At 49.1% G+C, this 17,328-nt stretch overlaps 1 protein-coding gene across 1 annotated transcript; it reads left to right on the plus strand.

Annotated features, from left to right (window-relative positions):
* Positions 1-589: 589 nt before the first annotated feature.
* EMP1 (epithelial membrane protein 1) lies at positions 590-16,185 on the plus strand. The gene is made up of 5 exons (XM_076336312.1): positions 590-717; positions 12,453-12,570; positions 13,504-13,606; positions 13,713-13,853; positions 14,462-16,185. Exons 2-5 carry the CDS (start codon positions 12,493-12,495, stop codon positions 14,623-14,625), a joined length of 486 nt encoding a protein of 161 aa, XP_076192427.1. The 5' UTR covers positions 590-717; positions 12,453-12,492; the 3' UTR covers positions 14,626-16,185.
* The last annotated feature ends 1,143 nt before the right edge of the window (positions 16,186-17,328 follow it).

Below are 17,328 nucleotides of genomic sequence, written 5' to 3' on the forward strand. Positions count from 1 at the left end.
GTGGAAGCAAACCACCACCATCTGGCCAACTTGCTCCAGAGTCACCACCAGGCCAGAGCTGCATTTTAAGCATCTCTGCTCCTTGGTATATTCCCAAAAGTCTTGTCCATGTCAACCCCATAGGTCCCATTTGCATCCCCCCGTGCCGCCAAGCTCAGCGACTTCTCTCTGTGCAGCATGGGGAGGGGATGCGGTGACTCACCCAGCCTCACGATGCCCCCTGCCAACCGGCTATTTGTTTGTTTGGGTGATTGTATTGTTGAAGTCCCGTTGCCACATTTGTAACTATACATTTTTTTTTATGACCACCAGAAGTTCAGTTTTATAAACAGATGCTGTTGTGGGCCTCTATTACTCAGCTGGATCAGCGTCAATCATTTTTCCAGGCTGCAGTCTCTGTACTGCACACTGAGTCAGACCTGAACAGATTTCTTTGCATTGCTGGTTTCCTCCCAGCGACTCTTGACTCCCTGCCAACACAGCAGGGCGTAGCTCATTAATCCCCCCCCCACTTCTCCCTCGCTTTAAAGGCAGACTGATTCATAGTAACTCCTTTAAAACAGAGTGGAAAGACACCACCCTCCTGCACCAGCGGAGGAAACTTAAACCACCAGCAGGTCACTCCCCTTCACTACAGCTCCGCACTCCAGGACATCAGCACTGCAGCCCAGCACGCTCCTGCTCCCACAGGTGCCAGGACCGGCCGCAGCCCACACGGTAAGAGCTGCTCTCGAAAATCCTCAGCAACTTTCCTCGCTCACTGGCGGCTGCTGCCCTCGCCCAGCAGCTCCAGCCTGCTTTTCTCCTCTGCTCCGCCACTTCTTTTCAACTTGGCACACAAGCTGGCTACAGGACGCACCTTAACCTTTCAGCTTTTGCTTTGAAATCCAGCTGCGTTATGGGGCAAAGCGATACTGCAAGGCGCCTCGGTTGCAACCATAGAGCGCTGGCAGCAGTAATGTTATTTTCATCTCCAGGGCATGTGCAGCCAGGGAGCAGGCACGGGGTGCCCAACCTGGGCCAGCCCCGGCGTAGGAGCTGCTGCACACTCTTGGAGTAGCAATGTTTACAAATGTGGGAAAACACCTGCTTGAAATTAGGGCTGCTGGTTCAGCGTTTCTGGCTCTCGCTCACATTTTTCTGCGTGTGTCTCTCCCCTCCATCGGTAGTTTGCCAAGCTTTAATTTAAAACAACAATCATTCCAAGTGAAGTCTGAGAGGCCCCAAAGGTGCAGACTTTGGGGTACAATGGAGAGGAGATCTCTTTTTCTGTTGGGGTCCCGGCTCCTGAGGCTGAAGCCAAGCCCCAGTTCTTAAGCAAAGCCACGCGATGGGTAGAAATGCATGCTACGCCTTCCTTAGCAGCAGATCCTGGAGTGGGGAGCACTGAGAGGCGAAGTGAGGGAGCGGGTGGAATTCCTAAGAGCACCGCGGGCTGCATGATGGGGTGTGGTGGTGGGAGGCGCTGATGGGAAGTGTAGGATTGCAGAGACTGGCAATTTTCCCTATTCACCTGCCTTTTTCCATGCATCCTCCCTCTCCCTCCCTCCCCTTCTTCACCAGTTCTCTCATTTCACCTGTCTGCTATGGTTTGTATCCTGTGGTCAAATCCCTGAACTATTTTTGAGGTCCGAGAAAGGGAGCGCAGCAAAGCCAGTTTGTTGGCACTAGGCTTTGGTTCCTGTTGCAGGAACCCAGCACGCCCCTGCACAGTTTCATGGGTCTGAAAGATACTGAAACAGTATTTAGCCCAGTCCCACCCGGAATGGCTGGGGCTCAGGCTGGTGTTGTGGACAGTTACTATATGAATGGCCAAGAAGCTGAGCTGACCTTAACCTTGTGGCAGAAGAATGGATTTTGTGACTTTTGAGGTCCCCTCTGGCCCTATTGCTTGCAGCTTGGTCATGCAGGGGTGCCTCCTGCCTGAGCAATAGATGTGTTTGAGTGGCAGGGAAGCTGACTGAGGCGGCAAGTGTTTCCAGGGCAGTCAGCAATCAATCTGGGTAGAAAGCGTTTTCGGAAGTTGTCATTTACCACGATTAACAATGAAAACGGTTTGGGAAAAAAAAAAAAATGCTGTGGTCACAGAGCAACTTTCACTCAAAAGCTTTGAATTCCTCAAGGCACCTCTGAGAGCAGCTTTGCCCAGGAGCTGCCCACTTGACATTTCTGGACGGAGTAGGATTCTTTCCTGAGCAAACACACAAGAGGGAGCTGGGCATGAAGAGTGTGAAAACTTGGAGCCCATTAGCTATTGTTCCTATGATAACAGGGGTTTAAGTCAGCCGAATGCCTCCACCCAGTCCACCTCACATAGCTGCCAAACCTGGGGACTGTGTGCACTGAGAGGTTGTGGGCTTAAAGGCAGCTTATTTCTATTTGCTCCCTTGAGGATCAGCACAGGAGAAGCTGCTGAGGTATCAAAACTGAGGTATCTTACTATCACTAACACCGCAGTGCCTGGAAGCACACCCTGAAATGCAGCTCCTTCATGCAAAGCACTGCACACCCACCTAATGAGTTCCTCCAGCAGGCTTCCGTGGAAGCCCTCCCCAGCTATGACTAACCATTCAAACACGTGGCACACAGACCGAGCCATTCATCCACGCTGCTCTCATGTGAGAGCTGGGTGTCTCCACCGGGCACGTGCCATCCTGAAGTAGACATCTGAGAGAGATGGAGTCGAGCCACACCCAAGGACACATTAATAGAGGAGGGACTTGGGATCTTGTGGAGAAACACCCAGTTTTGGAGTGGGTGCCTCAGAGCTGCAGGGTTGCTAGTGCTCCCTAGTACCCTGCTGAGGACAGAGAGCCTTGGGCTCGGAAAACCGGCCCTGCTGGCCTAGCCAGTGGTCTTTGAAATTTGCAGTGTGCGAGCAATGCAAGCGCATGCAGGAATTACTATTTGGTGGCCTGGGGTGGAGCAGAGACTGTACTTTGAAACAGTTCTGGGAGATCTGCTGATAATAGCCAGCGGGGGGGTATTTTGGTAAAAGACCCACCTCGGGGCCTTGTTTATAATGAGATGGGAGATTTGCTGCAAGCGCGAATCCTTCTCTCTATTCATCACCCTCCCAGCTGCAAGGCTGGCACATGGCACTCAGCTTGCGCTTGCTTGAGTTTCCTCAGAGCAAAAGTGGGTGGGGTGGCGGGGTACAGCCTGCTTCCTTAGCCCTGCCTACTCCCACAGGGCTTCACAGGCGCTGTCAACCCCACGCAGCAGCCACAACACCCCTTCCACGGCATGTTTCCACTTGCTCAGCCCCCCAGTTGCCTTTGGCTGCTGGACGGGTGCTCTCCACTGAGTGCTACACCCGATGGTGAAGGGGGAGGCACCTCATGCCGGGCTGGGATTTGCCCTCGGATACTCAAGTGCCCCACAAGGCAAGAAATAGCACTACTAGACCCCTTTGATCTCAATGGGCTCCTGTGCCTGTACCCTTCAATAGGGAGGTGACAGCACTGTCACCCAACACAACACAGGGCAGGCTGCAGGGCGTGGCACTCCTAATTTTTTTCCTTCCTCCTGTTCTCCCGTAAAATAAGTAACGAATAAGGACTAAAACATGAGATTTCTTTACCCTTCCTTCAAGGCAGGGAGAAGTAAGAGACCCAGAGGTGCTCTTTTACACCTCCAAAAGGGAGGGTAAGGAAGGGGATTTCCTATCTCCACATCTGAAGATGGATGCTTAATACTTCATGGGTCTTTTCGGCTGAGGCAAAGCAGCGTGCACAGAAAAGGAGGCTCTTCTCCATGGCCCTGCTCTTATCAGCCCCTGCCAGGACTGATAACTAACTGGTAGCCACAGCGCTGTAATACTGGCCCTGAACAAACGTGCTGAAGCACCAGCTCAAATGTGACTATACAGATCCTCTGTCAGAGCCGGTCCACACTCAGTCATCCCACAGTATGACACAGGGTCCAGCAGCAGTTCCCTGTAACAACTGCCCAAGGGGAAATTTAGAGTGCCTCCTTTCTTAAACTGCTTTCTGCTGTTACACTGCAGGGAGGGCAGCAAAGCAGCACATCTGGGGGCTGCAATCTGGAGCATGATTTCTTCAAACCCCGCTGGGAGAGTTTTGGAAAGTACCCTGGCCAAATTTGCAGCTCCATGCACCCTCCTCCTCCTGAACTGTTTGCAGCAGGGCAGAGAGTACATGGAAGCTGCTCTCTGAGTAAGACCGAACGTAGCCCATGCCTTGCCATGGTAGGGAAGGGTGGGTTAGGACAACTCAGCTCCAGAACCCACGTTCCCCAAGGGAGTGACTGGATCGCCAAGCTCATAATTAAGATCTATCCCCTTTCCCCTATGAAAACCAGTCTGTACTGCAGGCATGGGGAGACACCCATGATGAGAGCCCAAGGACAGGTCCTAGGCTAGGTCATCCCCAGCCATGCAGAGAAATGCAATGAACTATGAGCATTGGAGTGGCTGACAGCAGGTGAGCAGTGACTCATGCCAAAGGCTTAGCTCTTGCTATGTGGGGCCACCTGGCAATACGTTTGGATTAGAGGAAATCTGTGGTGAGGGCCTTTGCTGCCCTTTTGCCCTCACAGGGCAGAGTCTGCTCAAGGAGCGGAGTTGTGAAAGCAGCTGCCACGACTGGGTCCAGCATCCACATTCTTATTCCTGAGAGACATCTCCCTTAGGGCCCCAGCAAGCCTCTGGAAAGGACAATGAGAGCCATGGGAGCAAGAGGGGAGAGCTGCAAAATGCTCAGAGCTGGGAGCAGGCTGGTCAGGGGGTTGCTGAAGACCAGCTCCAGGAACATGGACCACTGCTGAAGGAAAGCTGGGCTCTGAGACTGGCACAGCCGCTGGTCATGCCAGCTCAGGCAGCTGAGCCAACCTGCCTGCTAGCTGGCCGCCAGTGGCTGCAGCCAGGCCAGCATGGTGTGCCCTGACAAGGGGAGTTCCTGGTGCCTTGTGGAAAGCCATTTCCACATGTAACATGAGCTAGAATGACCCTTATACTGGTTCTGCCAGCCCATACTAATCACAGGTGTAAGAAGCCCTCTTGAAGCCAGATGGGGCTTTTTACCCCACGCTGCACAGAACACCGACGAACTCCAGGCTGCACAGCACCCTCTTGCTTCTGCTTTATACTCACGCTCCTGCTTCCCCCAGTCCATCACTCGTGCACCGTGGATTGAAAGAATCATAGAATCATAGAATAGTTTGGGTTGGAAGGGACCTCTAAAGGTCATCTAGCCCAACCCTCCTGCAATGAGCAGGGACATCTTCAACTAGATCAGGTTGCTCACAGCCCCGTCCAACCTGACCTTGAATGTTTCCAGGGATGGGGCATCCACCACCTCTCTGGGCAACCTGTTCCAGTGTTTCACCACCCTCAGCGTAAAACATTTCTTCCTTATATCTAGTCTAAATCTACCCCCCTTTAGGTTAAAGCCATTCCCCCCTGTCCCGTCGCAACAGGCCCTGCTGAAAAGTTTGCCGCCATCCTTTTTATAAGCCCCCTTTAAGTACTGATAGGCTGCAATAAGGTCTCCCTGAAGCCTTCTCTTCTCTAGGCTGAACAACCCCAACTCTCTCAGCCTTTCTTCATAGGAGAGGTGTTCCATCCCCCTGATCGTTTTTGTGACCCTCCTCCGGACCCGCTCCAACAGATCCATGTCTTTCTTATGCTGAGGGCTATCACACAATTTTGCAATTTAATCCTGCACAGTCTTTTCGAAGCTGGCTTGCAGGAACAAGGACACCCTGGAGGCAGACTGAGCCAAAAGCTCAGACTCTTTAGATGCCTAAGTCTCATTGACCTCAGTGTCTCATAGGCTGTATTGGCATGCTCAGAGGTTTTGCAGTCTTGAGAGAGAGGGATGCTATCTGATAAGGAGCCACTTCCTTTTCAGAGTTACCCTCCCTTGAAAAAAAAAGGGAAGATCTTTACGAAACTGTCTATGTAAATCAGAAAACTGCAGTTTTAATTTAAAAATGCAGCCAAAAGCACAGCTGATGTGGGCTCCACAGACCTTCCACCTCTATCTAAAGGCTGTTGCAAGGAGGAAAAGCAGGGAGTCCCACCAGAAATGATCTGTGCAGTTTTGCTCATACCACACTGTAACCTGAACTTTCCTGTCAGAGTTGTCAGATGGTTTCTCCCACGTGGGCACTGTCAGTGTCAAAGTCGCAAAGATAGATACACGCACCCATAAGGAAGCCATGCATGAGCACGCACACAGACAGACAGACTCACACACATGGTTCAGCTCTGCTCACAGGGAAACCACAGATGCACACTCCCATTCATAGAGGGAGCCATGCAAAGCTGCAAATGCACACCCCTACACACACCACATAATTGCCCAGACCGTCAGTCCTCCCATAAACATTTCTCGCATATCTCGGCATCTTGTCTGAACCCCTGCAAGTCCCAGCAACTCCCGTGTCTAATTAACCCACCCAGGGACCATCCAACACGCTAAGGGGTGAGGGTGCTCCCCATCACACCTCCAAAGGTGCAGAGGAACACTTCTGTGCTTCCATTAGCTCTGAGGCCCCCTTCCCCACCCCTCCCTCTCACTCGCTGCCCATCAGTCCCAGCCCTTCCTTGGCGTGTCTAGTGTGAGGAACTACAGTGTTTTCCTCCAGCAGCGGCTGCTGGCTGCCTGCCAGGCCCCAGGCAGCTGTCTCTTCCCCTTCCTACTACCAAGCGAGCTTTGGAGTTTCTGTTGATGTTGAGCGCTCACATGGCTGAGTGCTCGAGGGTGGTTTCTTCTGGAGAAAATGCCAATTTCTTACTGTCTGCTCTAGGAGCTCTGATATTTCGCCACTCTCATATGAATCACGAGCATGAAAGCTTGAAAACCCTTGTGTGTCATCTTTTGTGACTCCCCCTTGCATCTCTCAGTGAGTGGGGGTTCATTACCAAGGGTGGATTCTTGAGGACTTTGGTCCCACAAGAAATGATTCACGTGCTGGGGCTTTACCACTCCCCTGGGAAGGCAATTCCCCCTGATCCCTTGGAGACCATACCACCAGGAAATGCTTCCCAAGAACCAGAGAAAATCTTCCATTTACTTAAGCTTATTTTCAATTGTAGCCCCTCAGGCTGCTCTACCCTTTCCTTTTGGTTGACATTCGTCTGCTACTTTTACAGCCTCGCTGCACCCCACCTCCTGCCCACGCACACCTCCTGCCCAACCCTTTTCCCACACATGCGAAATTTCTTTCCAGAGGCACCAGCCTACTCATCCACATGACCATAAAAAGCATCTGACTTGTAAATTGAGTCAGGCCGGTCTGTCAAAACCAGGTTGTCAACAGCAGTGCTGGCATACAGTGGTTTATAAAAGTCTGGAGTCAGCAAGGAGTCTGGATTCAGCTGGATCTGAAGCAAGAAACAGAGCAAAGGGTGAAAGCAAAAAGATCCTTCCCTGTGGTTGTTTCAAGTTGTCATGAGCTTTCTAGTAACAATCTGATGGGTCCAAAGTCACCACGCCACCAGAAAATCACAAAGATCTTCACATCTTTGCATCCTGCCAAATGACCCCGGGCACGATGAGGACTCATGCTCATATAGCACACAGTGACAAGGCATGCAGTTGTAGCAGGGCTAAGATGCAGTCAGGGCCTCAGCTCAGTCAAAAGGCAGATACACAAACTCTGCAGAAGGTTTTATCCCACCCTGAGGTTTCCCTTACTGGTAGCATCATGGCAGCATTGCTATTTATAGGTTGGCTTTGCACTGAGGAATGCACCAGTGACAGAGGTGGCAGTTTGTGGCTGTCTCAAACAATACCAAATAGTTTTTATTTTCTGTCCTGTCCTCTCCAATTTTTCCCTTCCTTTCCAAGTGGCCTTGGCCCTGATTCAAACCACCAGTATTCGTGGTGTGACTCTGTGCCACCTCAGACAATGGCCAGGTTTACGTGCTTTCTCTAAATATTGGACCTCCTACTGCCACCATCAGAGACAGCATACTGGGTGAGACAGACCACTGGTCTGACTTACTACCGCTCTCCTTATATTCTGTGGTGGCAGCTGGGGAAGGCAGAATTTCTTTCTTCTCAGTTGCTTTCAATCTATGGAGATTTTTGTTGACATTCTGGCCAAAAGTATTTGCTTTTTCCCTGAAATGCCATCTTTCCCTTGTTGAGAAATTGAATGTATCAAACCCAAGGGCCTTCAGCTGAAAAACTGAGTTTTAGAGGAGTCAGAGGTCACTACGGTGCTCACAGGCAGTGTGGTTTAGATGTCCTCTGCTCCCCAGACACTATAGGCTGCTATAAGCTATTGTCTGAGTTCTCCCCTCAGCCAGCATCTCTCACAATACGCCTCACCAACTCACCCTGGGAGATGCAGTCCCAAGCAGGAACCTCAGTTCAGAGAGGAGAATCGGAATGGAAGTCAGATGAGCTACATCCCTTAGGAACACTTCAGATCTGAAATATTTCAGATTTAGTTGAGGGTGCTCTGATTTTTCACCCCAAACAACCCAGTCATTCCTGCAGAAACATCCTGTACACTTCCCCTCTAATGCTTTCACTGCCGTGCACTTTCTGCCAGAAGCAAAGGACCACTGCCTAATCTGGCTTACCCTCTTGAGTAACCCACTCCCTATATCTGAGGAACTATACCGTTGGCCTTTGTCATATCTCCAAGTGGCACTTTGCATTCCATCCTGATGCTTTGTTAAGCAGCAAACCAAGGGCAAGGACTCACTTCTCTGGATTGCCCTCCAGATAGAAGGATCCAAAACACTTAAGTAGACAGAGGGGCGACATGGGTGGCTACACTTTGCCTGCACGAGAAGACTTTGTCTTAGTTTTTAATGGATAGTGCTTACCTGCTTGAACTTGAACTAGGGTGCAGCAGAGCTATGTGGTGTTCCCCAGTATGTGTACTCCTGCATGATCAGAGAAACAGTCTCTACACACATAAGAGTCTGTCATGCTTATCTGTAGGCTTTTTTGTGCTGAAGGCTGCTATGGTGATTGTTATTCATGGTTACTGTTGGTGTGGCTTGTTATTTCTTCTCATCCATCATCCCAGGAAAAGGAAACTCAGTCTGCTGTCATCAGTGCCAGATCTTCTCTTGACTCATGCAGGCTGTTCAGCAGGTGCATGACTGTCAGTCCTTCCCCACCAGCCTGTGCTACCTCAGTAGTTATTCTATTCTCATGTCTCAGCTCTGTTTTTCTTGGCTTAGCTGGGGTCTCTCCTCTGGAAGATGCGCCAGGAGGCTCAATGCAGAATTCACAACCTTGTTGCTTGACTGGTTCTTGAGAAGCAGTCCTAAAACTGACAGAATGTCCTGAACACTTGCAGGGTTAAATAATTGTGGTTTTGAGAGCTTTGGGGTGAGTCAGTGGAAAAAACTGGCAGCTCTAGGAAGGCTAAAACTGACTCATAGCCCAAGAAGAGCCTGAGGAGCTCCAAATCCAGCTGCAGCTTAGGTAGGGGAATGGAAGAAAAGGCATTTGCATGCAGTTGTGTCCTATTGCTCCAGCAATGTGACCCCACCCTGTAGCGGAGAAAGATGTCTCACACTTAACAAATGGAAAGAGTATCCTGTCAGTCACCAATGCTCTGCCAGGTTCTCTGCCTAATGGGAGGAAAAGTCCATGCCGTACCGTCAGAGACAGAGATGACTCTATTTCAATGCCGTTCGTTCACCCACTGCTCCTTTGGGATTGTTCTCTAGTGTTTTATTCAAAAGGCAGTGAGAGATGAAGGAAGGGGAAGCAAATGAATAGAGAGAGAGGCTTGTGCTTTAACTCACAAAGATTCAAAAATGAGTTGTGAGCACATATCCCTGGGGGAGTTTGCATTTGATAATGTGTGTATTCAGGGAGAGATGCTGACGTTCTTAGGAAGTAGATGCACTGAAAGCACCTGAACTAACAGTGCTCTCAAGCAGTGTGAGAACGGGGCAGAAAAAGCAAAGGAAATAAAGGATTTGGTTATTTTCTTAGCGTATTGGTCAAAGTTCTGAGTGTGGGGGTTTTTTTTACATTGAAAAGTAACATTTATCCCTCATTTTCATTTCTGAATGCAAACAGAAGATGCATTTAAAAGGACTGTTCTAGTCCTTTAGGGTGTCATGAAAGTGGGTTTTTAGTCTTTCAAGTACAGGGCTTTTTTGAAGGTCCTCAAAACTAATCAGCAAAAACCCTGCTGAATTTGTTTTTAAAGAGGCCATGGAAAAATACGTCCATCTAAGAAAGAAGAAAGTTTAGCCACTGTTCAGTAAGAGCAGGCAATTTTGCCACAATTTGGTGTATGCATACCAATACACTATGGTGGCAAGAGCACTCGTTACAGTTTGTGTAAGAACCAAGGTAATCAGAAATAAGGATGACAAGTAGTCAAAGGGATAGGAAGATTTGACTCAGAGGCTCTGTTCAAGGCACCTGCTGCAGATACATAACTTAGTCATGGCAACAGCAATAGTTTTTCAGCTCAAGGTACAGTGGCAATATCCGTATCAGTTGCCATTCAGCATTTTGAAACCCTCGTTCCTTTTGCAGTCAATGGGAATAAGGGGTTTAATGCTCAGGTCAGGTGTGTTCATGTGGTAGCCTGCATATAGTATTGAGAACTTGAATTTTAGCAATGCTGAACTCATAAATGACTGTCACTGCAGTCAGAGAGGAACTCCTAAGAAGGCTGTACTTTCTCCAAGATCATCACTAAGGGAGGTACCATGACAAGAGAGGGCACAATGACCAGGCCATCCAGGCAAATCAAGCCCTACAGCATGAGGAGTTTGCTAGGAGACCCCAAAGCAGACGAGCAAGCCCGGCCTATGTTCAGCAAGCCAAGGCTAAACAGCTCCAGAGAGTCCTCCCAGGTGAAGGAAACCTCACAGTGGACAAGTTCATGCCAAGGAGAGGACCAGTCACCAAACCTAATCTGTCCTTCTAAGGAGTGGCCTCGTTTGGGTAGGAGGAGTGACCTAACAGAGCTGGTAATTCCTCCTGGTCATCAGCTAATGCTGAACTGGACAAAGAGCCACTGATGGAGAAGCCTGCCTGCCTGCCCGCTGTGGTTTGGGAAACTGTATCTAAAGCAGTGCAAGGAATAGCTGCAGCACTTTACAGGAATACATTCCCACACATGGCCACAATGAAAGGAAAGACAGGAGTGGAGAAGGTGGAGTCATTGAGTAAAAAAACCCACATTTATGGGACTTTACAAAGCCTTTTGTTACAGTTTGCGTGAAAGACATCATAAAGTATAATTGTGTTGTTCCATGACAATGTTACCACACCCTGTATAAATGGTGACAGCATGAAAGCTTGCCTGAGTCACTTGGACCAAAATAACTTGACAGACAACATTAATCACATACTTGATACTGCTCTTCAGTACCACTTCAGTACCAGCCCTACCAAGAGAAACAGCAACACAGCCCTGTGAAACTTTCTAGGAAGCAGTCTTTCACTGGCCACAGGGTGGACCCAGTAAACTCATCTGCCTGATTTCTGTGGCTATACTGCATGATTACTAATAAATGCCTGGAAGGAGGGGAAATATGCTCACTCACTTTGTGTGAATTGTCTGCACTCACTCTCACAGCTTAGATTTGTTTTTTGTATTTCGCGTTTTCAGGGGAGAAGTCAGCAGCCTTGATGAACAGTGTCATGAGAGCTATCTAAAGCACATTGCCCTCCCTTTCCAATCACATGTTTATCAATGACAGGGAATCTTACAAAAAGATTGCAGGGTACAGAGGCAAAAAAACGCAAAACAATCCAAAGAGGAATTTTCATTACAAGAGAATCTTATTGCAGTAATAAAGTGAACTGCATGCCTCAAGTTTTAAAAGGGAAACAGGCAGTTTTCATTGCAAACCTAAGCATCTTCCTCTGCCCCAGAACACCTCAGTGGTGTTTCTGTTCTGGTTATTCTCCTCTTCACATAATGGAGTGGGCCACTGAGTAGGGGTAGCCCCCCAGTCCACTCTCCACCGCTGCTCAACACCTGATGCACCCAGGAACACCCAGTCCTCCGCTTCACACCACCTGTCCGTGTCCCAGACCAGCTGGAGGAGGCTGTGCCATGAGAGGGAAAGGGAGAACAGGAAGAGAAAAATCTTTCCTGACCTCTGTGAATCCTGTGGGCAAAAACTCCTCTTCCTGGAGTGTAGGCCTGGAGTATGTAATTTTTACTTTACATAACCACACACCAATTTAAGCAACCTGTGTATATACTCAGGCTATTTTTAAAATGCCCCCAAGCTAACTACCCCTGCTTTACATCTCCACCCAAACTGGTTCCTTTATCTCCAGGCTTTCTTTAACTTCTTGAGCAACTCCCTTGCAGATTTTGACAAATGTTTTAGCGATGTTTCTTTGTGACTACATGCTTCCAGAATGGATTTAAGATCAACCTGTTTTCTCACATGTAGATAAAGCTCATAGTAATGCTATTCTTTGATTCAGCTCTTCCCTTCACCTCCTCCCTCTGTTCTTGTTCTCCTCCAGAGCTCTCTGTATTGGTGGCACCACCTAGAAGGGACCCAAGATGTTGGTGCTACTGGCTGGTATCTTTGTGGTTCACATCGCCACTGTCATCATGCTCTTCGTCTCCACCATTGCCAACGTAAGTAGAGACCACCCTGGATGAGACAACGGCTGTTGCTGTCCGCAGCAGTAGCTAGCCCTTTAAACAGCTGGCAGGGGGACCCGCGGGTGGGTGCTCAGGTCTATAGGTGAGGGACACGGGCTCACAGCCATGAGTAAATATGAAGCAGGATGGGTGTGCCCAGGGAGCAGAAAGGCAGCCGGGGCTGTACGGGAGGCAGCCTCTCCCTGCCGCCCCCCTGCTCCCAAATCCCAGAGCCAGCAGCACCTCAACACTCTTCATCCACGAGAGCGCAATGAGGAGCAGGGGAGATCAGCAGATGACAGCTCTGAAGCGGTATTTATCATCCCATCTGGCGGCCAGGCTGTTGCACAACTGGGCGCTCCCCCATGCCTGTCTGTTTTGACGGCAGCAGGCCGCTGCCCGGGGGCTGGGGCCGCCACAGGCACGGCTCCCAGCGCCGCTCCTGATGGAAAGCCCAAGCGAAGGGGGGCAGCCGGCCCCCCCCCGGCCGCCGGGGAAACCCGGGGCGAGGGTGACCCCTGGCGGCTCGGCGGGGGCGGCGCGGCCGGAGTCTCCCCGCGCCCCCCGCCCCCCGCTGGGGTGGATTTCGGGGGGCCCCTCGCACCCGCCTCGGCGGCTTGCTCGCCCCACCGTGCCCTCCTGCCGCCTCGCACGGGGAAAAGGATGATCTGAACGATTTCCCCCCCATCACGGGAACAGACTTCCCCAGTGTTTTGCTCGGACCAAATGCCTCCTGGCTTTGGAAGCCTGCGTCATCTCTCACCCGCTTTGGCTGTTCATCTGCTGCTGACACACGCTGACTTTTTCAGCTCTCTGTCTCGTGGCACTTGGGCTACTCTTGCTCCCCTTACGGTTTAGTCTGACAACTGGACAGAAGAGCAAGGAAGCCCCCCTCCCCCTTGACGCAACTGTTTCATCCTGTTTCAGGTTTGGATGGTGAGTTCTTCCAACGTAGGAATGGCCTCATCGGGACTCTGGCTGCTGTGCAACAAGACCTGCGAGCAGCTGCCAGTCAACAGTCATGATGATGGTAAGTTACATCTGCATTTTCATTGTGGTGATGAATTGCAGGACCTTGGTGCACAATACCAAGGCTGAGTCCTACCTTCTCAAATCTATTCCCTGTGTGTTCACAGCTTCCCTCAAAGCCGTGCAAGCCTTTATGATCCTCTCGATCATTTTCTCCGTCATCGCGCTTGTCATGTTCATTGTCCAGCTGTTCACCCTGGAGAAAGGCAAACGTTTCTACATCACTGGAGCTATCATGCTGGTTTGCTGTAAGTATGCATGCCTTGCGATGGCCCTGCATGCGTCCCACTGCCTCTGCAAGCGCAAGTAGCCACATGTGTCTGCCACATATGGCCATCAGGGGAGGTTGTCAGCCAGCTAAATGTTTCCAGTGGCCCATTTTTTTGATAACACAAATCACTGAGGGATTGGAAAGTGTTGGGGTTTTTTTTAGCGTATATAATGAAAATATTACCAGATTGTCATTAGAAAAGCCCAGAGGGTTTTGCAAAATACCTTTGAAAGACGACAAAAAGGATTCAAGTATGTTGGGGGGCAGGGGAGTAAACAGTTAAACAGCTACTGCTCATGGGATTCAACATGTAGCACCAAACTGTCTGCAGATCTTATTACTGATTTCCTCCTAACAAAGGTTTATTCCCTATGGCACCCACTAAACAAGCCCCGAGTGTCTTATGCCGTCACATCTGCAAGAGAAATCCTCCATAAATAAGCCTAATGGGCAGCAGCCCCTCTCTCATATGGCACAAGACATGCATTACAATCCCAAGGGACAACAGTACTTCAGAAATCCTGCGGCAATGCTGGTTTGTGTGCATTTTCCAATTCTCTTTCTTTTCCCCCTTCCTTCTCACAGGGATGTGCATTCTGATTGGAGTCTCCATTTACACAGCTCGGTTCACAGGCAAGATGGTCGGCTTCACAAATTCTCACCATGGCTACTGCTTCATATTGGCCTGGATCTGCTTTTGCTTCAGTTTCATCATCGGCATCCTCTACCTTGTTCTTAGGAAAAAATAAGGCTGATGAGAGTCCAGGGGAGAGGGTTGGCTACTGGGAATGGGAAAGAATTGCTCTGCTGAGAGAACTGTTGGGCCAATAGACAAAAACAGCCACCATCATCACCACTGCCACCACCACAGAAAAATCCCTAACAAAGCTAGAATCCTCAGAAACTCCTTCACCAAAGAGAGGGAGAAACAGCTCCAACTGATCTAGCACTCCTGGGGCTGTTGCACCAGAAATCTGCAAGTGACCCAGACAGCTCTTCTCCTTTTCTGCAAAGTCATGTCATACCTTCACAAAGCTTCAAGCTCAGCAGTGATGATTGAAGGGCACCACAAAAACAAGGGCTACACCTTTCTCCCTTCCTAGAGCCCTTCTCACTTACCTTTCGGTGTGCCTTGTGGGTTGGGCAGTGAGGCTTATGACCCCTTTTTTTGTCCATTGAAACAAATGGGATGGGGCTTTTGTTACATTTTTTTTTATATATATATATATATATGCACATATGTGAAAGTTAAAGACATTAAATTGAGAAGCAACCCAATAGAAATCAGATTGAATTCATATTACAATATCTACAGAAATAAGGCAGCAATTTTTTTTGCTATTCTGTTTACTATTTGACATTCCAATGGTTGAATCAGATGCAGGTAAGAAAGGCAAATATACAGGCGTGGATGATAAGGGGGGGCGGGGAGAGAGAGAGAGAAAGTGTGGGGGTGAAGATACACAGGGGTTCCTAATTACAGACGATGCAGTTGCTCAATGATGCACATGCAGGGAGGGAATCATCTGGGCGTGGTTCTACACTAAAATCTTCTGTTCAGCTCCAGAACATGGTAACAGCACTGCAACATCGCAGATCTTTACTGAGACAAGTCCTTATCTGTAGGCAGGGTTTTTTTTCCCACATCGTCACCCGGTACATGGTATTAATTGAGAGCCCCACCTTGTGACACAGCTCATCTCAAAGGCCGATAATACTGGTTAGCAGAGGAAATTTATTCCCTAATGAGAGATTAGGAGAGATGAGGCAGGGCTTGTGAGTTCTGCTCCTTGCTGCACAACCTTAGGCCAGTTACTTAACCCGGTGCTTTTCCATCTGCCAAATTCTTCCATAAAACTATACCTACCTCCCAGGCTTGCTGAGAGATTTTGAGTCCACTCTGTAATACAAGGTCCCCATGTGAAAGGGTGGCATGGGAAACTAAGGCATTGGTACTGCTGCAACCTACAAATTTCTGTCAGTTCAAAGAATCTCAGTCACAAGTAGCATTTGTAAGGGACGAGGTCAAAAATTCCTGTGACTCCATCCACGACTAAAAGGCAGAGAGTATAAAAAACCATGCAGGTGCAGATTGTGCATGGATGCTATTTACCTCTCTCTCTCTCTCTCTCTCCCCTTCTGTTACATTTTCTTCTTATGTAGACTTTATCAATTTGGTGGATATATTCTAGTACTGTATGTTGCTGTTTCATTAACAAAGGTTATTTCATATATAGTCATTGTAAATATTTTGAAATGCATATTTTTAACTTTAAGGGTATAAAAATAAAATCTGTTTCCCTTTATTATAAAGAGTTTTACTCTGTTTTGTTTTTTTTTTCATTAGTGTTTCAGATATTTGCTAACAGAAGCATTTGCTGTTCTCACTGAATCAAAACTCACCCCTTTAAGATGATGCAGAACTACCATGTTCGCCTGCTTGTCAGAATATGAGATTTCCTGTTCTGGAGGGGAGGAGGAAGCAGAACAACTCTCAGAGCTCCTGTTTCAGGCTCTCTGCAAGCTCAAGCAGATAGTGTTAGCAGTGGTAACACTCAGTCCCAGAGCCAGGTTTTGCTTCACACCCAGGAGAGCTGGAAATGTACTTTCTCACTCTGGCAGAATCTCATCTCTCTGGAAGCTTGTGCCTGAGATGCTGTGGGATTTATTATGTCTTAGACCAACCTCAGCACAAGTGAGTCCCAAAGCAAAATCACCGAGGTGTTTGCCTGGGCCACATGAGTTGGTATAGCTGTTGCCTCCTTAGAGTCATCTGGCCAAACACCTCAGCAGCTCTAGAGCTTGAGCAAAGAGTCCAAAGCCCAGGACACAGGCAGGTCTCAGCAAACTTGGGGCACAATCCTGTGAGCTGTGAGGTGAGGTAAGGCCTAGCAGGAATCAGATGGGTAGGAAATTTTTCTTTATCAAATAATCCACCTTAGGGAGAGCTAAGACACATGCTAATTGAGGGCAGAACAGTGACATGAATCTTTAGGAACTAAATTTTCACCAGAGAAAGACCTTATACACAGCAGGGTGTGGGAAGGCTCACGGTGCGCGATGGGTGGGCACTTGTCTTTTCTCAGGAGGTTCCAGGAGTCCTGCTGTGCCTTATCCTCCTGGCACTCCTATAAGTGCAGTGTAACCAAAGATGAGTCAGGCACTGGGGACAAGGCTCCTCTGGCTGCAAGCCAACACTGGCAGTTGAGACATGAGCCAGCGGTTGAGGTAGGAATACTGAGGGATGCTAGCCAAGGAGCTTTGCAGGAGCACGCCCACTGCTAGGTTGGTATCCATGCCCTGTTTCTAGCACGGCACAGATCACACGTGACAATATGATACCTTACAGGACGACAAAGCAATCCCAACTTTGTTGGGATGCCCAGGACAGGTCACAGACAATGGTCTCAATTTTTGAACAACGGTCTCCAACAACCTTTGCCTCACTGCAA

The sequence above is a fragment of the Aptenodytes patagonicus genome, chromosome 1, assembly GCF_965638725.1.
Source record: "Aptenodytes patagonicus chromosome 1, bAptPat1.pri.cur, whole genome shotgun sequence".
Lineage (NCBI taxonomy): Eukaryota > Metazoa > Chordata > Aves > Sphenisciformes > Spheniscidae > Aptenodytes > Aptenodytes patagonicus.